Below are 25,540 nucleotides of genomic sequence, written 5' to 3' on the forward strand. Positions count from 1 at the left end.
GACTGCGGACTGCCTAACTTATATCTGGTAAAAAGTGGGGCTCTGGAGTTTGTGAAGATTATTTTATTGCAGCAAGGTTTGTTCCATTTACTTGTTTTGTTTTGAAATGTTACTTACATTTTCTCGTCAGCTATGAGGACACATTGTAGCCTACATGTTTTATTGCCTAAAGATTTGAGACTTCTCTGTCTGGAGCGCGAGTGACGCCGGGAGTATAGGTTAGTTGGCCAGCAAGGAGGAAAAGGAAAACTTTGCTTCGGGGAGTATAGAAGTCATTATTGTTTATAGAATTTTAGATGGCATAATGCTTTGACGCAAAGTGAGATTCTCTTTCCTATTGCATTCGTTTTACCACGATCAAGTTTTGAACGTTCAAAGTTATGTAGTAGTTAATTTAAGATCTCCGAAAAGAGGAAAGGAATTTGTTTTTGATCGTGTTTGAGTCTAGGCAGAAATGGTTTGCTCAACATTATGCAATCGTGTTGACTTTAGTTGAAACGGAAAACGGCAAGAATACATTTTTTTCAGTTGAACTCAGTTTTCACTCGTGCACTGTAAAAGCTGGGGTATGGTTTACAGAATATTGAAGATGCTGTGATTCACATTGTTATTCTCATCAAGAAATGAGATTGGAGTTTAGATCACTACATGCTTCCTATAAGGGTTTTCCTTTTTGGTTTTGCAGAGGCAGTGATACTCTGATATCCATTTTTTTGTAGGGCTGATTATTGATATGGGTGATGTGTAGTCTTATTTGCTGGTTGGATTGCACTGCATGGATGAAACAGAGGTGGTAAACTCCATCATGCCCTACCCAAGCATTCCTGAAAGCCTTTTGGAACCTTCAGCTGGGACGAGCAACGTGTCTGTTTAAAGATGAAAGCGTCTTTAAAAAAAGGCTGAGCTTTGACTTTTTGTTTGAAGGATATAAAATAGTTTTAAATGGCAATGTGTCTCTTCAGCACGACGCAACTTCATAGGTGAATCCTCTTTGTGCGGGGGTAAAAACATTGAATGATGTATACGCAGTCATAGCGCTGGCCTGAAATTTGGTTGCTGCTATGAATTTTTCTGGATCCAGGGGGCACATTGGAGAAAAAGCCAAGCTTTGTCGTTGAGATGGTGGAGAGAGGGGGGGGGGGGGGGGGGGGAATAGAAATAGAAATCTGATCCCAAATAAATGACGTCGGATTTACATTCCTTAGCTGAAAGGCAGAAGGCCTCTGGGTTCTAAAAAATAGTTTTTAAGTTTGCTTTCTAACCAGGTGTGAATGGGGGTAACCAAATGCTGCCCAGGAGCCCTATTGTTACAGTAAGAAGCAATTCAATTCAGAAATGTGGGAAAGCTGGTGACAAGGATGGTGATGTGGCAGAGAGGTGATGATAATGAAGTACTGTAATAATTACCAAACGATTCAACTAATATTGTAATAAGTTTGGCAGTATTAATAAATATGCAATAATGGTGGTAAAAAACAAACCGTGCCAACTGGTCGTAGAACACTGTCATTGTTGTCAGTATCAACTTTGTCATAATTTGGGGAACCGAACATAGATTTATACATATTCTGCCTGATCCACAAAATAGTTTGGTGTGGACTGTCTGTCTCTCCATTGGCTACTGAAATGATCAGAGGCTGTTGCATCATGTATATTACTAGTTGCACATTAACGTATGATTCTGGAGTTTGTCCAGTTTCTTCGAAAATGAGGCATCAGTGCATCAGCGCTGCTCTTCCTACATTATAGGGACTCATTGGCCACTGTGCTTCTGTGTTCTGATTGGTGCTGCTCTCCTCATGGCCCTGATTGGTCATGGTTGACAAAGCATTGTCTTTTTCTGAGGTCATGCACCTGGTATTCCAGACACTTTCTCTTGAAGTAGCGGATGCACCAACCACCCAACCACCCAGGGCCACCCAGGGCTATACAAATGTTTCCACCCTCCAATTTCCATAACAGCTGGATATCATAGAATGATGGTATTGGTGGGTGGTGGTGGGATTGGAGGGTGCTCTTTGATGTACACCAGTGTTCTGCACGACCCTGTGATAAAAAACAATGTGATTTCTCCCAATTGTCTCAGCCTTTCCTCTCAAGCCTGGTTGGTGCCTTTTTTACTCAGAAACAGATGTATTTGCACTATTTCTTAGCTCTTTGCAATGGCTGCCACTTCTAGTTCTTAGTCAGTACGTGAATGTAATATTCAGTTTCTCCTTTTTTTCTTCCTTCAAATGCTTGCGCTTTAAATACACGCTCCCCAAAGGCAAAAAAACAAAGACCATAATGGCAGGGGTTCTCATTTGCATGTTTGCTCCATCTTGCCTTGCACAGTTTGCTACCCATAAGACCTTCTGCAGGTTAGAGGGCAGACTCCAATAATTATCTGTGTAACGATCGCTGTTAGGTGAAAATTCACCCTAGTTACCTCAGGACTCCGGAGCTGCATATAAGTATATTTATTACATAAGCACATGATTTATACAAGATTGTGAAGTCATTAACAGTGTTTCGAAATGATCTCCATCAGTCGCTCTGACTGGGCCCAGTGGGATCTGCTCCATCGGTGATAACTGTCCTCTCCCACCAGCCCTCTCCCACTGCCCATCTCTAGGAAACCCCCACAGGAGTTCTAAGGAGTTGTGATTCACTGAAAACGGCTTTGACGAAAGGCTGAAAGGCTGTACCTCACTCTGATGCTGTCAGGGTTTCCCCAAGAAGTAGGGACTTCTGCAAGTGAAACTGACCTTTCTGTCACACGACCTGCTCAAATCTGAAACCGTTTTTAGGAACTGACATGTGACCGTGTTGTTGTCAGGTGTTGCAGAGATGACATTGTTTGAAATAGGGACTGTTGTTGGAAGGGGAGACATGACTACATGGTGACACTCAAGAAGGTTGCTCCAGTAGAATAATACCTTGCAGGTGTGTTGTGTTGTGTCTGTTGTGCCACTTCACATGTCAAAGTAATTTCTTCTAATGGTGATTGTGTTCATTTGCATGTCTGAAAAGTATTAACTTAGCTTGGAGGGAGGCACACTCAATAATAAATCATGACATGTCTTTATTCTTACCACATCTATTAACCACATAATGAAAAAGAACACTAGCTCACCAATAGAGGATAATCCAGTGTTCCAGCGTATATCTTGCAGCATGTCTGTGGCTGCTAGGCAACCTGAATATCTTCTGGAAAAGCAGATGGATAGGATAGTGAAATGATGAAAACAATCTTTAGGATGCATGATTCATTATTCATTCAGCGGGAATGTCCATCTTAAGAAGTTCATGTGGCCGGTCAAGCAGTTTAATTTAGCCAGTTGGTTTTTGGGGATTTTTTCTTTTGTCAGGACAGTCATAATTCACAGATGTTGCATCATATCTTACATACTAGTGCACCCCACATCGATGGAATTCTAAGCAACCTTAAGGCCAGCTGTTTCGGTAGAGGGGTTCTGGGCACTTTTTGACAACCTGTAGAACGATCCCAGAGTTGGGGAGTGATCATAGTGATCTCACAGTGATTTACAGTGCTGCTGACAAACACTCTCTTCAAAAATCAGTCAGATCAAAGGAGGCCTGACAGATGTCTCTCCTTACCACCATGTTCCTGGGACAGCCTCTCCCAACCCCCACCCTGCCTTTGAAATTATTCGTGTAAGAGACAAACTAAAAAAATGCCCAATCTGGGTACCGTACAAAACAGTCCCTGCTGTGATTTGTGCTGAAAGAGATTTGAGATTTGACTGAATGTTGTTTTTCCACCAGGGCTTTGATTCCTCCAATACCGGATCACGGCAATGCATTATTCAATCAGTCAAGGTGGCACGTTCGTTCCGAGGCAGAGCGGAAAAAACACTCAATGTTTGGTCAGGTGGCCTTAGGGTTTGTGTTCGTGCCGACATTAGCATGCATGGGGCATTGGCGGCAGTTGCCACCCAGGCGATGGAAAGTTCTGATGGCTCCTCACTGCTCTGTAATGGGCCTCTATTTGACCATGCAGGAGACCGTTTTAGCACTGTTGGAAGGCATTCATGTGCATCGAGTCACATGGCCGAAGGAAGCATTTATTTTTATACATTCAGGTTTAATTGCAGACCTCCACACACACACACACACACACACACACACAAACACACACACACACACACACACACACACACGGACACACACACACATACACTCATATAGTGACCTAACTTGCTTGCCCCCCCCCCCCCCCCCCCCCTGACACCTCCTCCACAGCAGTGATGGTTATTATGCCACTATGCATACATTGGTCACTGCAGCCCTTCTTGTTGCCACAGACTTCCTGTTTTCTTTTCCCTTCTTGCCTTGAAGCAGGTCTTTGACAAAAGCTCCCCCCCCCCCCAGCCCCTCCACCCCCACCTGCCCCCCAACCCCCACCCCACAACCTCCACCACTCACCCAGTGTGTGAAATCTGGAGGCCTGATTGAGGATGAGGAATGTGACCTTTGACCTTTGCAAGCTGCAGAGTGGGGGGAACTCTCACCACCCTGATGCGTTTTAGCATGTTGGAGTTTTTTTGGCTGACTCATATTATTGTTTAGGATTAGATGTGCCTTGTTCAGTGGCTGTGTTTTGGATGTGTGAGGTTATTAAGATGGGGTAGACATGAAGGGCCGTGGGAAAGGCAAAGGTTTTCCCGGGATGTGTAAGCTTAGGAATGCCAACTGTTTGAATTTCACCTGCCAGGGCTACTCTCTTCCCAGCAACGCATCGGTAGCTACAGTACCTTATTTGCTTTGCAGCATATCTCTGGAGCATCCATGCCTTTTACAGTGTAATTCATGGAATTTTCCTGTGAATGCTGTTGGCACCAGATGCTTCATTTACAACCATGGTCAGTTGATTTGTTGTTTCGATTTGTTTTTATGTTCCTCCTCTATTCATTTATCCAACTGTGTATCTGTGGCTGACTGACACAGTGTGTTCTCAAACAGAACAGGTTGCCTGCGGAGGTCAAGAAGAGTCTGGGGGAAGTGTGGGTGTGGGTGTGTTTGCTGGGCCTTCTGCAGGCCATGGCGTGAGAGAGGGCGGTGTTGTGATGCGGGTGTGAGGTGTGAACTGACATGCGTTGTGTTCCCTAGCCTCTCTGGGATGTCTATGGCTGGCGAGACAGAGGAAGGCTTGTGTTTTGGCGGGACCCTTCTCTTTGCCTTTTCCCCCAAATGACCCCAGAAGGAGGGACGAGGCTCTGTTTCAAGGCTTTGTGTGCAGTGAGGAGGAAGTTGTGATGTTTGTTTAAACTGAGCTGCCCTCTTTGAGAGCGCCCAGCCATGTGGGACAATTTAGCGGGAATGAGCTAAGCCTGATTCCCCTCGTCCTCCATCCCCCCCCATGCCCTACCCCAGCCTCTGCCCCACCTGAATGAGCCTGTCCACTTTGATGGCTGTGGTGCAGCTACCCATTCCTGTTCTACTGGAGGCAGAGGGCAGTGGGTGCTGATGTAGTCATCCAGTCATCCTCATCAGCCCAGTCTCTTTCCATGGGTAATTGTATGTGTGTATACAGGGTGCCATGTTTGGTTGAGGATGATAAAAGAATACCTCGTACACTTCATGTGTTAAATTGCCTCTTCTTCAGTCAACAAAAGGATTCCACACGGGCCCAGCAGTTACAATTAGTTGCTTCAGTTCATCAGTTGGTTCATCAGTTGAATTCATCCGTTAATCAGTTGTTAGCATCATCTATCAGTGAGATGATTCTCCCCACACCCAGCGGCTGGTATGGTGTCCACAGAAACAACTAACCTCCCCTATTTCCTCCAGATATTGTAGCCTATATTTAAGCTCTGTTTGTGTGTGAATAGACAGTATGTTCTGCTTCAGCGTGGGAGAATGTTGTGTGTTTGCCTCATAGAGTATGTTTTGAAAGGGACTTGGAAAGGGTTGTTTTTCACAACTACCCCCCACGACCCTCCACACACGCACACACACACACACACACACACACACACACACACACAATTGAATCACATCCAACATTTTAGTCTACCATCTCAACTTTGAGTCAGAATTTATAACCCCCCGTGCTGCTCTTGCTGGGGCAGGCTTGCCTTGTGAAGGCTTGCCATTTTTTTCTGTGCTCCATCATAGTCGTGTTGTCTGTGGTCTGCATCTCCCAGTTATCCCCTAATGAAGTGTAGCTTATTCTGCCATGCATTTTGGCAAAGCAGATGATCCAGTGGATCCATTGTCAGTTGAAGACACATATCCATGTCATGGTCTTTGAAATGTAGGTGCATACACAATAAAAAATGTTTTGGGGGGAGGACATGTAGTTTAGTGCGTGTAAGTACACAGACTGCTTCCTTGTGAGCTTGTCAACAGCACAAGTTAACCACTGTGTGCACTGTGGAGAACCTAATGGAAAAAAGCAACATGAAGTTGCCTTTTTACTTAGTGAGATTTTGGTTCTGTGAATAACCAACAAAGTGCATATTGTTTTCTGTCTGTTTCTGTTAACCATCTGTGTGGAGCTGCTGTGTTGACATTTGCCTAGCGTTGCCTCTGTTGCACTGTGGGAAAGTGAAACGCTGAGGCGAGAGCGAGCGGAGCTCCTCTCCTCTCCCTTTGCCTGAGCAAGCAGCTACGTGGCAGTGGCGGATCGGTCAGGGACTCCAACTAAGTGGGTTTTACTGCCTCCTGGCCCTCTGCCTAGTTCACATCCAGATGGTTGGATGAGAGGTGGGTTTTTTTTCTTTCTTTTTCTCCCCCCACTTTTTGGCAACGTCACACAGCTTCCTTTGCTCTGGCTGCAGGAGAACAGCAGGCGTATGGAACAACCCAGACTGCTTCTCACCGAACGCAAAAGTCCCCTTGGAGCCTTGACGGATTATGTTACCAATCTATTTGTTGTTATTTGTAAATGCCCTCATCACATTAGAAAGTAGATTAAGCGTATGCAAAGCTTTTGCACGGGGTACTTTTGAAGTAGATATTCTCCCTGTAAAACGTAATTTTGGTATTGCCCATTGCCTCTTCAGCAGTATTTGCACAAGCACTGAGAGAAGGAAAGAGGAGGACATGGTAATCTTACAGTCCTGCTGAGTAGTCTTTCACTACAGACACTGGGTTGAATACATTCATTCATTAAGACTGACAGTCAGTGTGAAATGAGTACTGTTTTTGATTTGTATTAATAACTGCCTTCTAAAATCTATATGGATGTAAAAAAAAATCATGTTGAGGTGGTAACAGAAACATCTATAGCCTGATGTTGGCAGGGTATAAGCATGCCACTCAACAGCCTTTTACTGTGAGCGTCTCAGCCTGTTTCAGTGTTTCCTCATTAGCGGCAGGAGTGAGTGTTCACCACAGGGCTGCAGAGACGCTCACGGCAGTCGGGAGAGAAGGGGGAGTGGAGGAGTGGAGGAAGCCAGGCCGGGGGCTGGAGCTGGTTATGCTGTTTGGAGGGTTGCCACGGCAAGAGCACAATGGCTCCGCCATGCCTGTCTTCCTGCCATGGTGCCCTCGGAGGCCAGTCAGTCTGACACTCCCAGACTGTCCCTCCCTCCTTTCTCTTTATTTCATATGAATAAATGGCATTGTTCAGAGCCACAGCCAGCCCCTTATTTATATATATATATATATATATCATTATCGCACATGTGTGTCCCTAGACATGTGCAAAAACAGAGCCGGGGCGGATAGTATTTTGAATGCCACAGTTTTCGCTCTAACTTCATGGAATGGGCACCGGCCCTTCTGTGTGCCCTAGCCTGCTGTGTAGATGCCAGCTGGCTCTCTCTCACTGATAACATTGTAATGGATAAATCCCCCCCCCCACACACACTCCCCCCAATAAAGTCTAAGGATCTTTAATTAACTGTGATGCTAATTCAAGGCTCCGGCAGAGGAGAGGTATTTTCTCTCCAGAGGTTTGCTCAGGAGTGGGCCTGAAGTGAATATAGTGTATAGTGGAGGGGGAGGAGGAAAGGGAGAGAACACTCCAACAGTGCAGGGAGCAGGAGGCTCACTAGAGCCAGAAGACCCTGGCAGCAAAAGGTATGGAGCGAAATATGCAAGGAATTATAATTGCTCTGCTCTTCACAGAAGAGCGATTCTGATGCAGCAAGATAGTCCGAAGGCTTCGTTTCGGAAGAACAGAAGCAAGCTAGAGGCGTTATCATTTCATACTTGTTTTTCATTCCATTGTAAATTGTTCTATACCACCACAAAAAAGGAAGCTTATGCAGCTAGACTTTAGCATGGGTCTGTCATGGAGTGATGGAGGTCGTAGTCCCAGTTCCACTGGCTGGGTGTAGCCCAGCGATACCTACCCTTGCAAGGTGTGGTGGGTCGAGCTGGGGAATCCCCTCAGTTAAATTTAGCATTCACTGTTTACAGGCAGAGTTTTGCACTTGGAAGAAAATCTCCATCAGAACAAAAGCCTTTTTTGGAGGAAAATCTCAGAGAGGGCTGGGGGTGGGGAAACTTCTCAGACTTCTGAATGACGTATTGTAGACTGAACCCCCCTCTCCCACATCATACACACACACACACACACACACACACACACACACACACACACAAACCCCCTTCATCTGCCAATAACAGAGAACCTAGTGTTGTGTGTGTGTGTGTGTGTGTGTGTGTGTGCGTGTATGTGTGTGTGTTTTTGTGTGTGTGTGTGTGTGTGTGTGTGTGTGTGTGTGTGTGTCAGTCTGTGGGTATGTCTGTGTGTGTGTCATACTGCTTGCTATGATGACTTCTTGACAATGGGGCGGTGAAGTGGTGGCCTCCCACCCTGCTCTTCTCATCTTGATCCAGTTTGCTTCCGCCCTGCTCTCAGTAGTTCCCCAACCCAACCTGGGCACTTCCCATAGCTGCTGAGTTGAGCTCCCATTGTGCCTGATCAGATAGACTGCTGGCCAGAGCCTGTATACTTTTGTGTTTAAAGCTGTTAAGGTTATTGTGCGAATGCCCATGCACTGCACTGAAACAGCCAAAGATTCCTTTTATTTGTATCAAAGGCAGTGTCAGGTATCAGATTCTGTCATGCAATGGTGAAGATTGATCCTGGGAGTCGGTTGGCATATTTCTTTCAATCCTGTGTGTACACATCTTTTATAGTAGTTTGAAATGTTTCTTGGTCCTCTTTTTCATCAAAAGACATTTCCTTATATCTAAAAAGAGTATTCAAGTTTCCTTTACCAAACATTAATGACAGTACTGCACTCTCCACAGTAATGATTGTGAGAAGAATGTGGTGATTTCACAAAAAGTCATCCAGATCAAATGGTTCCAATTTATATAGAAATCACAGCTCACAAGGCCATCTGTTAACCATCACCCAGCCATGATGTTAGTGGATGTGTTCTGTTTGCCATGTAATAGAGCCCATGCAAGGCCATGTCACCGGTGAGATAGGGCAAGCCACCCCAACCCCTGGGGTCAGACCACTCATCCCGCTCCTGTTGAGGAGCCTTTTGTGTGAGATGTTTTTTGGATGCGCTGTGTTTCATCACTCACTCTTGTTTTAACTGGGGGGTTAGAATGACCCAGGTCTGATAGAGTGTGGTGCTTTGCTGGAGGTGCAGCCTTGGCTCTGTTTGGCATGGGCTCAGACAGGCGCTCTGAGAGTTCACTGTTCACGCAGCTGTTTGCCTTCGCAGAAAACACCTGCTGGCTGTGGACTCCTCATGCATGTGTGCCCCTTAGTGCACTTGATCTGGTTCACCTCTAAGTGCTGTGCTCGTGACCAGCTGTGCAAGGGAGAAACAGAAAAAAAATGCACACGGCCTACGCAAGGCCCAGAGCAGGGCACCCATACATGCAGTGGGGTAGCCTGCTTGAGTCTTCCTTCTGCAGAGAGAGGGAGATACACAAGGTAGCATTTGCTATGACCCCTTATTCATGCTGGAAGGAGACCTGTGCAAGTGGCCGTAGTACCAAACAGCTGATTTTTCCTGACAGAACACACACACACACACACACATCCCCGCCACACACACATGCACACAAGTTTCTCAAAGTAAAAGACTTCAACCTCCCTAAGCCCCACCACCTCTTCTTCTTGGAGGAGGGAGGTGGAGAAAGCTGAGCGGTAATCATAATGGCCACTGCTCACTCCTTCCTCTTCGTTTGCCAAGGCCAGATGGTCTGCTGGAATGCAGGAGCTGTTTCCCAGGCAGGCCGGGAGGGAGAGCGGGAGGCGAGAGGCAGCCGGGATTACGGTGGTCTCTCTCTCTTGGACCTGATCAGGAAGTCTTTGTGAAACCAGTGCCGGTGATAGGCAGAATAAACAAGGGGAGGTATGGCACTAAGGAAGGTGGCGGGACCTATGAGGAATGCGAGGGAAGTGTGTTTCCTATTCAGAAAACTGGGATTATGGCCCTTGATGTTTGTGTCCTGGTTTAAGATTAGGATCACACTAACACATATCTACTCTTTCTCTAGCATAGGCACACAGTATATCATGCTTTTATGATGGGTAACAAGCCAAAAGAGTTGGAGCTTGACATCAAATGTGTTGGCCATCTAACATAACTAATACAATATAATTACAAGGTAAGAATTACAAAATAAGATAACTAATAAGGTAACAAATACATTTTAAAACATTGCTTTTAATATAACACCCTAAATCTACAAGAAGACTCAAAGGTAACTGCAATACTTTTGGAATGTGTATATTATATCATATTAGTCAGTGTAAAATCTTGCAGGCATAGAGGATCAAAGCTGCTGTCTGTGTTTCTGTCTTGAAGAGCTAGGGAGGAATGTGATGTCAAACCACCCACAAAACCAGTCAGATCTGTTCTTTGTCTTTGTCAGTGTACAAGAACTTTTCTGCAGACCTAAACAGCTTGCATTACCTCCAAGTCAATTATGTGTGTCTTTATAACAGCCCGTGCCTGATTTGTAACTTCTTATGTTTCATCAGTAGCTTAATCTACACTTCTGATCACTTTGGCTGAATAGCTGAGTATAGTTGAGGGGTAGCATAAAGACATATCGAAAATGTTGGATGCTGGGAATGTATTGAAGGTAGCTGATGGTTCATCTCAGAAACTAACAGAGTTAAACTGACGGGTCAAAACAGCTGTCTGGACTGGTTTTGTGTGTGGACAGTGTTTTCTGGATGCATGTTTATGTGACTGGGATGGGCTTGACATTCTGAGTTTTTTTTGTCCCGTTTCTATGCCCCGTTCCTCCTTTGTCCATGAGACAGCACTGTGACAAATAAACACACACACACACACACACACACACACACACACACACACACACACACACACACACACACACACACACACACACACACACACACACACACACACAATGATCAGAGCTTTCCAAAAATCTCAGGCTTATTTTCATCCATTCCAGGAGATTAGATGCAGCTCGATTGTCCATGCACGGAGCCATGATCTCTTGTAGAGAGATGGACAAAGCGGGTTGCAAGGAAAATGTATGTATGGGCCAATGTGTGTGTGTGTGTGTGCGTCAAATTGACTGAGCGTTTATAATGCCCTGGCACCCGCGTCTTGTGTGTTGTATTTAATTGAGCGCCGAGGCTGGTTGGGCAGCTGCCGGGATGCCCGCTGCTACCGCATCTGTGCCAGGCACAGCCTTCGCCTTCTCACTCTCTCACAGCCGGACAGCCATTTTCACACGGGCCGAGCCCCGCAGGGCCCTGGGCCTGGAAAAAGATTTCACTTTTTCCCTTTCAGCATTACTTTCCGATTACCGATTACCCCCACCCCCCCCCTCCCCACCCGGTCTTTCTATTCCTCCTTTTTCTGAGCATCTTTCCTTCCCCACTGCCCTGGCTGATGTTCAGTAAGCTATCTTCCATTAGATCTGCCTCTCTAGTGGAATGTGGAAGAGGAGCAGGAGCAGTCATCCATGCAGTCATACCTCAACCGTGGTCACCTGTCCCGGAGGGAGAAACTACGCCCTGCTCTTCTGATAGGTCTATGAGTTGGGTTTCTTTTTTTACGGTTAAGGAGAAGATACAGGATTCTCTATCATGCAGCTGGTGAAAAAATTCCACTCTGGCCTTGGCTCCCGAGATCCCATACCATCTTCTGTTGGGAGATCACATAAAAGCCACTCGGTCTGACAGTCCCTGTTTTTTCTCTTCCTGTCCGGACAGAATTAGACTTAAAAAGACCACTGAGTTTCTAGGCTGGTAACGCTTTTCTGCAAAGCGGAAAAACTTCTCTCCGAAAAAAGAATGGAAAACTGCTGATCCGGCCGTTAGTCCGGGCCAAGTCTCGACACGTCGCTGTGCAGGCACTCAGGATATTTTCTCTGCAGAATGATTGGTATGTGCTTGAAGGTAAATGAGCTGTATCCGCTATTCGAAGCTATGCTTGTATGTTTATGTGCGTTCCTGTGTGCGTGCTTGTGTGCGGCGTGCATGTGTGTGTGTGAGTAGGCGATACACTTTACCTCTCCCCTCCTTGAGGCCATGAAATCCTTGAGTAAATCCCAAACTTCACACATGCACACTGAAATATACTCACTCCCCCACTGCACCAGCATCACCTCTGGCCTCTTCTGGTGTGAACCAGCTAGATGCGTATCATAACAGGCTAAGCACTGCACTCTTGCACTCATTAACTGATTGACTGATTATGAGCATGAGTGTTTCCTTCCTGGCTCTGACCTACTCCTTTTGAACAGATGTGCATCACACAGAAACCGTTCTTTAGGGCCAGGCCTGCTTGTTATTGTTCCTCATTAGCTGCGTCCCTCACGCTAATTCCCTGAAACAATAACCCACAAGAGCAGCTTGTGCCTTGCGGCGCTTTTGGAAACTTTTGTACTTCATCACTGTCTTCGGTCTGCATTGGGAGCCTCTCTGATGGCCACATACCCTAAACACTGACTCCCTCTTCCATGGAGGTCAGTCTCTCAGAGGAGCTGGCCTGGGACAAGAGGGGCTCTGTCTGGCTGTTAACTGAGTAACAGTGTATTACATGCCTCATGAGCAGCCCTTCACCTATCAGGTGGACGTACTGGACATGCTCCCCTCTGTTTTAATGTAGGAACTACAGAGAGTGTCCGGCTTTCTTTGGACAGGCCTATTATTAGTATTACTATTACTTTTACTGTTATGTGTTTTCTGCAGGGCTCACAGAGCCATTGCATCTCACAAAATCATTTGGAGCAAGTATTTGTTCCTGCCCTGTAATAAAACGCCTCTTACAGCAGTAAATCGGGTCACAGCAGAAAACCCCGGCTGGGTGCCAGTGAGACAAACCAGGCTCCGCCTTTAATGGAGCAGCGAGTTGGAGCAAGTCCCTGTGCCAGACTATCAAGGCGACTGGGAGAGACTCCTCCATCTGAACCCGCTGACCAAGAACTCTGTCAGGGCAGAGGAGCCACCCTGACGGCCCTTTCACTGGACATGACCTCCACTCCTGTGTCACCCCCACCAAACAGATCAAGAAAAGCAAAAGCAAAACCTTAAAGCACTGTTGAGTCAAAGGATCAAGTGTCGTTGAATTTCCTCCTTGAGGTAGTTGCCCTTTGGAAAAAAGAAGGGGGCCACCCAGTGTCCACACCGCCATTTTTTTTTCAAATCTACTCCCAGCCTCCAACCCTACCTCCTTGTCTGTGTCCCCCCTCCCTCTCTCTGCCTCCTTGGCCCTCAAGCCTAGAAAAAAGTTTGCTGTCCGGATGCAAGTTTTAGGTTTGACAGACCTGTTCAGACTTGAGAGAGAGAGAGAGAGAGAGAGAGAGAGAGAGAGATAGAGAGAGATAGATGGAAGGATGAAGGGAAGGGTGCAGACTCCGAGACGAGAAGAATTCCATTCCTGCACGGGGTCCGCTGTTGCAGCCTATATGACATATCATTACCTCAATTACAGGGAGCAGGGCTGACTGCACTTCCCATCCAGAGCGGGCCACCATGGAAACCAGCCCCACAGCCTATGCTAACCCACCTTCTGTTATGCTGCCCCAAGCAGTAATTTTTTTTTTGGTTCATTTATCCCTCACTGCATTTGCTGTTCACTGGGGAGGAAATAAAGCATCCTATTATGCACTTTGGGACTCCTCCCCATACCTTTGCCAGGTCTGAACCCGATGAACCTGAACCCTGAATCCACAGCCTGTGTTGACTCTCCGCGCCAGCCTCTCCCCTCATGTTTGGCATATTCCACCGAGAGCCCTCGGTATTAAAAGCCTCTCTGTCTCACTATGCCCCAAGTGAGGGACTGTTTGCTCTTCAAAAAAAAGGTTAACACAAGCCTAGCATTCCTCACTCAAAAGAGCCAGAGAGAGAGAGGGAGGGAGAGAGAGAGAGAGCCATGTCCCTCCACCTCCACCTCCACCTCCACCTCCACCTCCACCTCCACCTCCACCTCCTACCACCCCCACCGCCCCCCTCCTCCTCCCTGGCCGTCCCACCACTCTCCCAGTGTGAAAGCTCCACGCCCTCTTAGCCCACCTCGCTCTCATAGCCCGCACACAAAGGTGCTCCACGCTAGCGCTCAGGGCCCGCTGTTCCCCCTGTTCCCCCTGTCTGTGAATACCTTTTGTTGGGCCAAGGGAGTATGAATGGGAGATGTGTCTGCAGCAGTTTCCCACCATATTTGAGTACCCTCCCCACTACCAGTGGAGAGACTGTTGGGGGCTCAGGTTCAGCATGGGGAGGACTTCTCTGGGCCGCCTGACTGAGGCCCTGGCAGGAGCGTGGCGGCTTGGAAGCTTCAGGGTGCTTTGAAGACAAGCTTGGTTTGCTGTTGATGATTAACTTATACGTTCATTTTTTTGTCATAAATGGAAGTAGATAGAAGTTACTGGTTTGTGGACGAATGGTATTTCAAGGGACCCTAGGCTGCAGTGACTGACAGTGCTTAGGTGTGTAGTGCGCACAGATTTGGTGCCGGGAAACAGCTTTCAATTCAGCCCAGGGCTTGTGTGTCTGTGTCTGTGTCTGTGTCTGTGTCTGTGTCTGTGTCTGTGTCTGTGTCTGTGTCTGTGCCTGTGCCTGTGTGTGTGTGTGTGTGTGGGGGGGGGGGGGGGTGGTGCTTCTGTCTCTCCCAATTTCTTTAAAAAGGAACTGTGTGGAGGGTGTTGGGGAGTAGTGGGTCCATGTGTATAGGTGCTGAAGAGAGAGGGGGGGGGGGGGAGAGAGGCTCTCTCTCTCTGTGGCATATTCTGACAACCTCACGCCCACCCTCATGACAATCATGCATCATATATCTGTATGTCATGTGTCAGGGCACCGGGTGCTTCAATAGCCAGAGCTGATCAAATTAGAAACTTCCCCCTGACCTGAAAAAAGGTAAGTTGATACCTCAGACGCTGTTGCCAGGGAGACTGCTGTTGCCATAGTATCTTTTTTCCCCCCAGGCCTGGGAAAAAGTCAGATCCCTGTTTGAGTTTGAGGGGGGAATGGGAAATTCCTCACAAAGCCACAGCACCCGCACACACCCAAACACACAAACGAACACACACATAGTCTCTTTTCTGTGGGGCCATAACATACTTACTTATGCAAATCACACTTCTCAGCACCCCTCATGGGCTTTGTTGGGCAATGGTTCCAGCCAGCCAGCATACGTCCCACTTGCCTCGGCCCATGCCCCCCCCCGATCTGTCTTACATAACATAATGTTTGTCCAAGACTGATTTCCAACCATGTGGGCTAATAACTTACAGCATGTCACTTAATATCGTCTCTCTGGATCTGTCCGTGCCTCCTGGTGCCTGTCTCTCTGTGTGTCTGTCTGCCTCTCTCTGGACCTTAATTATGGGGTGTGTGTGTGGAGCCATGGGGAGCCTGGCCTGGGCCAATGAAGAGGTGGTGAAAGGGCAGCATTTTTGATTTGTGAGCAAACGTCTCCTTGGCGGTTTGGGTTGTGCCTCCCTCATAATCCAGCCTACTTGTGTGCGTGTGCGTGTGCGTGTGCGTGTGCGTGTGCGTGTGCGTGTGTGAATAGAGCCAAACATGTTCATGACTGGTTTCATAATACAGTGTGTCCTCAATTCCTCCCTGCCTCCAGTCCAATATTATTCTTTCCTCTTTGTCCTCCTTTTGTTGCCATAGTGTACTCCTCTGATTGATGGCAAGAGCCTTGACATAATGCTCTTAACCATAGAGGGACAAAGACCTGTCTTGCCCCAACATGGTGTAGCACAGCAGGGGCTGGGTGGAGATGAATCCAGCCCTCGGTAGAGACAGCCATCTCTTCATCAACATCTTATTCTGTCTCCTTTGTCTTCAGACATCTTTCTATGGACAGTGAGCCATTCTAATCTAGTCTAGGTAGAAAAAAAAGCCTTTAATTATCCTGACTTGTTTGTTTCTTTGCCCCTGTAATCCATGTTGGACATTTTGCCATCTTAAAGACAATCTTGATTCCATTTGGTGTCTGATTCCAGAGAGAATAGCCATAGCCAGAGAATAGCCTGTGTTTCATCCACTGTAACTTGACTTGCATACACATGAGTGGTAACACAGTGGGGACTCTTATTGTTACTCTATCGTTCTCCACACATGCACGGACACACACATACACACTCGACTGCACAAACACACACGCTAGCACACACACACACACACACACACACACACACACACACATACACACTCGCACACACACACACAAACGCACACACACACACACAGACACACACACACACACACACACACAGAATACGCTGAAAAACATGCCCCATATGTGTTTGTGTGTGTAAAGAAACACACACCTTACTGTGTGAGTTATTGTGTGATCAGGCTGAGGAATTGTTACACAGGATAAAGGACTAGCAAGGACTAGTAAACAGATACAGTCTTTACACAAACACACACACACATATACACACACATATACACACACACACACACACACACACACACACACACACACACACACACACATATACACAGACACACACACACACACACACACACACACACACATTCCCTGTCTGGCAGCTGCATACATACCTACAGGTAAAGCTCATGTCTCTCCACAATTTCCCCCTACTTTTCTGTCTCTCTTTCTCTCTCCTCCTGAATTTGGACTATTATGTTACTGGCTCTTCTCCCTTCGTCACGTGGAGGCCTGCGGTCGGTGAGCTTACAGCTGCTCAACATCCGTGATTTTCACTCTCTCTCTCTCTCTCTCTCTCTCTCCTGACTCTGACTGTTTAGTCTTACCATCCTCTTTGTCCTCTCCATCTGTCTTTCTGACACTCTCTTTCTAGTGCTACTATAGGGGATGTGTCATACCAGTGCATAACACAAGAAGTTCTTTCCTCTGAAACATGTAGTGCTGTGTTCTCTTGTGTTATATGGACCTCGGGTACTTGTGTTGTAATGACTATAAGTTCTTATTTGGCTACTGGCTTTCAGAGGCTTGAGATCGAGGGAATAGAGCTTTGCTGAGTTGGTGGAAGGGTGCTCCTGATGTAGTGGTGGTGAACGATGTGTATTATTTTATTGCCGTTTGCATGAGAATGAGAAAGAAAGTAAGAATAACAAAGGCAATACAGAAATATAAAGGTCAGCCAATAATCTGTCATCCAAGGACTGTTTCTGCATTGATCCTGTCTTGCTACTGTTGGCGTTCTCCTTCTCCTCCTCCTCTACTCTCTTACTCCTCTACTTTCTTTCTCCTCTCCTCCTCCTTCTCCCCCTCTTCCACCTCTCCTTCCCCCCCTCGTCCTCCTCTCCTTCTTCTCCTCCTCCTCCTCTCCTCCTCCCCCTCTTCCACCTCTCCTCTCCTTCATATAACCTCATATAACCTTCCTCCTCTCCTTCTCCTCCTCCTCTCCTCCTCCACCTCTCATTCTCCTCCTCCTCCTCTCCTTCTACCCCTCTTCCTCCTCTCCTCCTCCTTCTCCTCCTCTACTCTACTCTCCTCCTGTTCTTCACACTTCAGACTGCTTGCTTCCTCACTGGGTGACATCTTGCTGCAACTAGACGTGCCCCATAGCAGTGCATAATATGACCACAGCATACAGAGAGAGAATGAGCAAGAATAAAGGAAAATAAGGGAAATCATATTTTCAATTCCAAGGAAAGTGGGTAATCTTGAATAATCAACCAATAGACTAAAAAGTTTGTTGAATATCTTATTCTGAGTGAAAATGTAAGGAACTGTAGTTTCTGGGAGAAGGTGTGAAGCAGTACCTGTAAGTTACATTGTGTGGTTTTGCCACCTGTCTAGTGATATATATGAGATATTCTCTAAATTTGAGCATTTCGTGAAATTCACATGCTTACATAAGCAACAACGTGGCCTTAACTCTATAACTTATAATGTCATTAAGTTTGGCAATCCACACAGGCATGTATTGGTTATGGATTTGGTTATGGTCAGAGTATTAAGCTTTTGTCCAAAGCGACTTTCAAAACATTAAAAAAGACATTGGAAAATAGGCAGTTATAGAAATAATATATTTTTATTCTATAAAAGAAACAATATAAGGGGCCTATTATTATTATTATTATTATTATTATAGCATGAACAGAAACGCATACCCAGGGACACAAACCTCACATTCCGTAGCAGCCATGTGGGCTACAACCACACCAAGTTTCACGTGGATTGGTGTATGGTGTTTTCACGTGGTGTAAGTGTATGATATCGACCCAAAATTGCTGAAAAAATGCGCTGAATAGAAAAAAAAAATTGTGCAAACCTGTGACAAACGCTGCATGACAGTCCTGTGTGGCGCATCGGTGGTCATAATAACACCTTGCCACATTGCGAATGGAGAAAACAGACACCTCGCCTCATTCTTCAGGCCCCAGTGCTGACAGCCCTTTGAAATGGACGAAGGGTGACTGTTTCGACGGGCCCCTTGTGAGAGCAGGTGTCAGCCTGGGGTGTCAGTCCAGAGTGGAGAATGTGCTCTTTGTGTTGGAGTCTGTGGTTGTGGCGTCGCAGCTTCCTTTGTCTGGCCTCCTCATCATGAATAGTGTATTTACTTCTCTGGGCTTTGTCTGTATAGCGGCGTGCCTGCAGACAGGGCAGCAGAAGACCGGAAACGCAGAGTGAAGAGCAAAAGGCACTTGGAGAGTTGGGAATGTTTAATAAACATAAGGAGGGTGCCCTGTTTTACTCATTGTTTCAGGAACGGTGGGCCTGCAAAGTGCCATGCTGTGGATCATACCGACACACATAGGTGTTGAGACAGACTAAAGATGACATATACATAGACTCTAGACATAGAGTCTCACATAGACATACAGTACATCTATAAGCTTTATTATCCATTTGTATTTTCCCATTGCCATCCTCATTACAGCGAAACAGTCTGTCTCTCTGTCTCTCTCTCTCTCTGAGTCTGGGCCCGTGTCTGGCCCGGTCTGGGCCTGTGTCTGGCCCGTGCCTGGCGTGGGTCTGTGTAGCTGCTGTCTGAGTGGTCAAGCGTATGAGCAGCAGCAGCTGCTGCAGACATGCTGAACTGATCCAGCCTCTGTTGTGCAGTCGCATCTGCATGCACCCACAGCTGGCCCTCTCGCACGCAGGAAACAGGAAATTGAGGGTGTGCATGGCCATTCCTTTTTAGTAATACTGGCGCTGTCGTTTTTGTTCCGCAGTGTTTTTTTTTGTTTTAAATGCATCATGAGTGCAGTGATTGGAGCGCGTCTGTGTGAATTGGCCGCCGAATCGGCTGACACACATCCTCTGCAGCACTGTTCTAGTCCTGAGCTCAGAAGGGAGTTGCATGATCTGCAGCAGACTGTGTTGTTGTCACTCTGCCCCTTTGGCAAAGCTGTCTGGAGTTGAGGCATAGAAGAGCAAAACGAGGGGGAGGAGGAGGACAGGAGGCAACAAATCCAAACAGTAACAGAGAGCAATCCTTAGCAACACAGGCTATATTATGGGAAAACCACCTGTCAGAAGGCTGATTGTGTTTCACGAGATTGATAGGGTGAAGGCGAGAAATTGGCCGTCGTCCTGAGAGGAAAAAAATGCACAACAGAACAGTGATAGAGCCTCCATTTTTAGTGAGGTTTCACTCTTTCTCTTGTCCTCTCCGTCTGTTTCTCGCCTGTTCTTTCAAACACACACACATACAGTACACATACACACTCTCTCTCTCTCTCTTTCTCTCTCCCTCTCTTACCTTCCCTCTCTCTCTCTCTCACTCACACATACACTATTCCATTCCTTCCTTCGCAAGGACCCCCCCCACCCCCAACCCACCCCCCCACAAACTGAATGTTGTGTGGTTGTCCTGATTCACCCTCTGCAGTGGGAGTGGGCAGAATCCTGGTCTAAATCACAAGCTAGAAGTGCCTCAGCTGTTCTGTGGCCTAGGCTCTACTGCTTTGTACGTGTCTGCGTGCGTGTGTGTGCGTGTGCGTGTGCGTGTGCGTGTGCGCGTGCGCGTGCGCGTGCGCGTGTGTGTGTGTGACTTTGAATAGGTGCATTTCTGTGTATATGCTGCATGTTTTGTACATGAGTGCATCCATGTCTGCGTATGTGTATTTACTATGGATGTCAATAGGCTTGGGTGTGCGGGTATTCTGCATGCAATGATATGGGTGTATGTGTTCCTCTCCTCCTGGGCAGTGGTGAATTTGGCCAGACATTCTGTCGGAGAATGTTCTGTCGATGTTACTCAATTGCATTAAGCATTCCAAGTGATAGGGCGTTGGGACACAAAGGCCCTCACAGGATGAGGTGACTCTGGCTTGAGTGGTCCTCCTGGGCGTCCTATGCTAGATTCAAGAGGCAGAAAGTCTTCACTTCTTTCTTCCCAAATCTATGCTGAGTCCCCACACAAGAGCCTCTGTCATCTACGCACCCCCCACCTTCACTCAATCCCCACGCCACCCACCCAGTGTCCTCTCACCTCGTCTGCACAGAACAAGTGGTCAATTGTTGCTGCATACGCTAGGAGGTATTTTTCAATTTACCTTTTTATCAGCTGTTGGAATCGACACTGAATTAAACAGGCATTCTTTGGAAACATTGGAACTTAGGAAACCTCAAGCCATATGCAGAGTGTGGAGAATTCTTGTGGGTCGAACTCCTAGGAGTTTGTGTGTGTTTGATTGTGTGTGTGTGTGTGTTTGTGTGTGTGTGTGTGTGTGTGTGTGTGTGTGTGTGTGTGTGCATGGGGGTTTGACTTGTGGAATGACGTGTTAAGTGACCTTTTAACCCACCTTACCACTTCTCTCCCTTGCGGCATATGAATCTCATGTCTTCTTCTCTGATTCATTGCAACATTCTTTGCTGTGAAGAACAGTATGACGAACACTTAAAAATCCACTAATCTTTGCCTTTCCATTGAAAGAGTCTCAAATCCCCTCGAATGCCCTCTTGGATCAAGTTTAAATGGAGCTCCTAATTATAGCTGTTTGTTTGGGCCGTGGCCACGTGGCTCTGGTGGAGGCCTCCATAGAGTCTGCATTAGCTGCTAAAGCAGGGGGGATCTGTTCATCAAAGGGGGCCTAATGCGGGCCTCTTGTCGCTGGCTTGATCTCACCTTGCGGGCTTCGCGCTGCGCTTGGGGCTTTCGCTCGCGGTCGCTTTACGTAAGGGTGAGCTCATTGTGACCACGGCCTGTCTGCCTCGAGCCGTCCGCAGCCCCAGGCGGCCCCTCGACTGACCCAGGCGTCCCCCGCTCAACTGGCCAACCGACTCCACGGACAGTTTTGCTCCCCTTTCTGAGTTGCACAGCTTGCCTCTTCCAGTGTCCCTCCACTATGCTGCATTTTAATACTACCCCCAACTCTCTCTCTCTCTCTCTCTCTCTCTCTCTCTCTCTTGCTCACTGGGTGCGGGTTGGCAGCTCTTGAAAGGGGTATTAATTACCTTTGCTGCATTGTGATGCCACTGTGTGTGGGCAAGACTTTTTCCAAATTCCTTGCTCTCTCGCTCCTCCCTTTACCCTTACGAGAGACTTAAATGAGGGACTTGAGCTTATGTTGCCTTTGTGCTGCAGTCTTCACTGGTCTTCGTCTCTTTCACGGACCTCAGACAGCAGGGCTTTTGCTTCCTGTGCAGTGTTTCTTTGTCTCCTGGTCAATCATTATGCCATGTCTTAATGAATCTCATTTTAATGGACTTTAATGGAGGGGGAAATGTATGTGGCTTTTTTCTCCTCAGGGGAAATAGTTGAGAAGGCCATGTCTCTCCTCATGATTGCAAAGCAGATAGAAAGATAGATAGATAGACAGACAGATAGAAAGATTGATAGATATGTAAATAGAGAGGAATGTCCATGTAGTAAAATAAGCTGAGGATTTCTGACTAGTTCTTTCTCTCTCTTTCTCTTTCTCTCTCTTTCTCTCTCATTCTCTCTCTCTATTTCTCTCTCTCTCTGGTGAGCCAGCTTTAGCAATCAGGAACATATGTCTCTCAGCTGGGATCTGAAGGGGAGGCTGGGAGTGAGGCTGCATGTCATCCCGCTCTGATGGATAGAGAGAGAGAGAGGGAGAGGGAGACAGTGAGAGTGACAGAGAGAGGAAGAGAGGGCGGGAGGGAGAGGGAAGAAGGTCAACTCAACAGCTGACTTCCTTCAACCTGTGTACTTTGCAGTGAGGTCACAGCAGACGGGGTGGAGAGCTTAATGGTTAACAGGATATTAGTCATCCACAATCAAACCATTTTCCTGATGAAAGTCAGTGACCTTCTGACACTGATTAGTTTGTTCATTTTGGATTCTGGCCTTCCCGACATGGCAGTCTTTAGGACCCTCCAGCAGGAACCCTGGCCTCTCCCTCCCCTCCCTCTCCCTCTCCCTCTCCCTCTCCTCTCCCTTTCTCTGATGTAGGCTGGGCCTCTGGCTCTCAGAGGAGCTCAGGCCCAGTTGAATCACTGGAACGAGTGGCGCAAGACTTCTCCCAGCAGCGTTGTGCTGCTGTGCCCATTCCTTCCTGACCTCCCCTCCTCCTCCTTCCCTTCTCCTCTCGCCCTCCTCCTTTCCGACATGCTCCTGCGGCTGACAGATGGCTCCCTGGGGAGAAGGGGAGCGGGTGCGGGGTGCGCTGGAGGGGTCCGGCTGGCTCTGCCACGCGTTTTGTCATGGTCCTCCCTCCGCTTCCGCGAAGAGTCATTTCCTGTGGGCTGACTACTGCCCTTAGAGACCCTGAGGGAGATTGTGTGTGTCCCTCTGTTTGTGTGTGTGTGCGTGTGCGTGTGTGCGTGTGTGTGTGTGTGTGTGTGTGTGTGTGTGTGTGTGTGTGTGTGTGTGTGTGTGTGTGTGTGTGTGTGTGTGTGTGTGTGTGTGTGTGTGTGTGTGTGTGTGTGTGTGTGTGTGTGTGTGTGTGTGTGTGTGTGTTTTACTGGAAGAGAGAAAGTACTGTGGACAGAGACCTCTCCCATTATACCATTTTCCTGAAACTGTTAGTTTGCTCAAGGCCAAGAGTCTGTTTTTCAGTCCTTCTGACTCATTCTGGCCCCTCTTTCCCTCTTTCTCTCTTTCTCGCTTTCCCTCGCTCTCCCTTCATCTCCTCCTTCCTTTCTCTACCCTTTCTTTTCCCCCACTTTCTCCACTCTTTTCCCTTTCTCCCCCAAAGCTCCTGTCACTCGTCACTTCATTATAAGCTCATTACACACCAAAGTGATAGCAAAGCTAAAGCTACTGAATGTTGCTCTGTGGATCATTAGCGGTGGTATCATTCACCGTTGCTCACTCAAAGTATGCATATAACCCCTCCTCAGAGCTCCCTCAGTGCATAACATTTGTGTTGGAGAAATTCAGTTGACTTTTTTGGTTAGCATAATTCCTCTGTCAGTGCTCCTCTTTGTGTTCAGTGATAAAATGGAGCATGATGATCTTTGACCGCTGAAGTAACCAGCCATCCACTCGAGTAGGAAGATCACGCTGCAGTGTTCCTGGAACTGTCAGTGTCTGTGTTAAAGCTTAGCGGACACTTGGACGGCATTTGGTTGTTCGTTATTCTGTAGTCAGATGTTTGTTTTGACTGTTTAATGACTAATAACCGTTTGTCTTCTCTTCTCAGGAGGGCGGTCCAGTAAATTTCTCCATGAATGTACGTCACAATGATGATGACAGACCAGATTCCACTGGACCTGCCCCCGCCTCTGCTCAACGGGGAGTGTGCCCTGATGCCGCACATGGTTAATGGCGATGGGCCGCAGCAGGTAAGACACACACTTGAGCACAAGGCCTCCCTAAAGGCATCACCCACAGACACAACGCACTGAAGCAGCTCCTGAAACACACACCCGAACTACACATCCCACAGAAGTCCAAAACTCATTGACTGATATCATGTCATGCACACCTAAGAAAATTGCTAACCCTATAGTGCAAATTCGCACAAAAAAATAACCCCTCAAACACAGAAATAAGGACCCAGAAAAGAAAACACCTCATATCCACAGCCAATATCCTCTCAAGTTTAAACGTCTAGATTTTATCTTTGACATCCAGCTATGTGTGCCTGTTATTGTGTGGATGTGTGTTTGTGCATATGTGAGTGTGTGTGTGTGTCTTGCGTGGTCATATTATGTAACCATGCTATAGGGATGCTACGGCAGGGCTTTCCTCTCTTAAGCTGCCCTCTTTTGGAGAAAAAAACAAACCTGGGTGAGTCTCGGTTCTACACGCTCTGGTTTCCATAGCAACAGCAACAGCAGCAGCAGTAGCAGACAATTTGAGCAGGAAGTAGAAGGCAGGAGCTTCTTACAACCTCTTGTGCAGTGCTGTGCAGTGCTGTGCTGTGGGGAACCTGGGTCTGTTGGGAGGCCACTGCTGCGGCTCCTGGACTGCTGCTGCTGCTGCTGCTGCTGCTGCTGAGGGAGAGAGGGATGGGCATGATAGAGAGGCCATGAGGATTTAGCTCACGTCCTCACAGCGCTACCTGTAGATTAGCCGTGCGAGACTGAAAGCCCCAGCCATGGCTGGCCAACTTTATCACATCTACAGGCACACGTGCTCCCTCAACAGCTTCCCTGCTAACAACACGATGGTAAGATCAGCCTCACGCCACAAGGAGAGACTATGATATCAGCTAGATTGATTTTCTCTCTCTCTCTCTGTTTCCTTCTTTTGTTTACTTGTTTATTTACTCTGTGCTCTTTTTCCACGATGTGGGTGTAGTTAAGGTATGGCTACATAATAGCCTTTTCAGGTGTCTTTGATCCATATGATGGTTTAGTAAAGGGGAGTCTCTCTCTCTCTGTCTCTTCCTTTCTCTCTCTCACTCTCTCTCTCTCCCTGTGTACGTGCATGTGCTTTTGTCTTTTTTCATGGATTTATAGAATAGGTTTAGAGTCTTTCTGTTCAAGCATGTCTATGTTTGAAGTTTGTTTCTTTGTTTGGATAGTTATATGTTGTTTTGCCATGAAGAGGGGTGGGAGGGTCTGTTGTCTGTGTCTGGTATGCTCTCTGATGGATGTGCACCAGCAGTCCTCCTGGCTGTTGTGATGGCTGCGAGAGTTTTTTTTTCAGAACTCATTTGGCCCTGTGGTAGCCTCTGGCTGTGCTCCGTTACACATTGCTTTTTTGACGTAGTGGTGATTTGACCAGTGACCTGTCATTTTTTAAACGTTATTGCTGTTTTTCGTTTTCTCTTGTTTCAATGTGTGAAGTTTCTTTAGTTCAGCGTGCCGTT

At 47.1% G+C, this 25,540-nt stretch overlaps 1 protein-coding gene across 1 annotated transcript in view; it reads left to right on the forward strand.

Moving 5' to 3' along the window:
• Positions 1 to 25,540, forward strand: part of fndc3ba (fibronectin type III domain containing 3Ba) — a 109,172-nt gene continuing 83,632 nt past the window's right edge. The window contains exons 1-2 of the mRNA XM_080837948.1: positions 1 to 76; positions 23,924 to 24,065. Coding sequence (XP_080694074.1) covers positions 23,952 to 24,065 — 114 coding nt within the window. The 5' untranslated portion in view covers positions 1 to 76; positions 23,924 to 23,951. The remainder of the gene's footprint in view (positions 77 to 23,923; positions 24,066 to 25,540) is intronic.

The sequence above is a fragment of the Sprattus sprattus genome (assembly GCF_963457725.1).
Source record: "Sprattus sprattus genome assembly, chromosome: 4".
Classification (NCBI taxonomy): domain Eukaryota; kingdom Metazoa; phylum Chordata; class Actinopteri; order Clupeiformes; family Clupeidae; genus Sprattus; species Sprattus sprattus.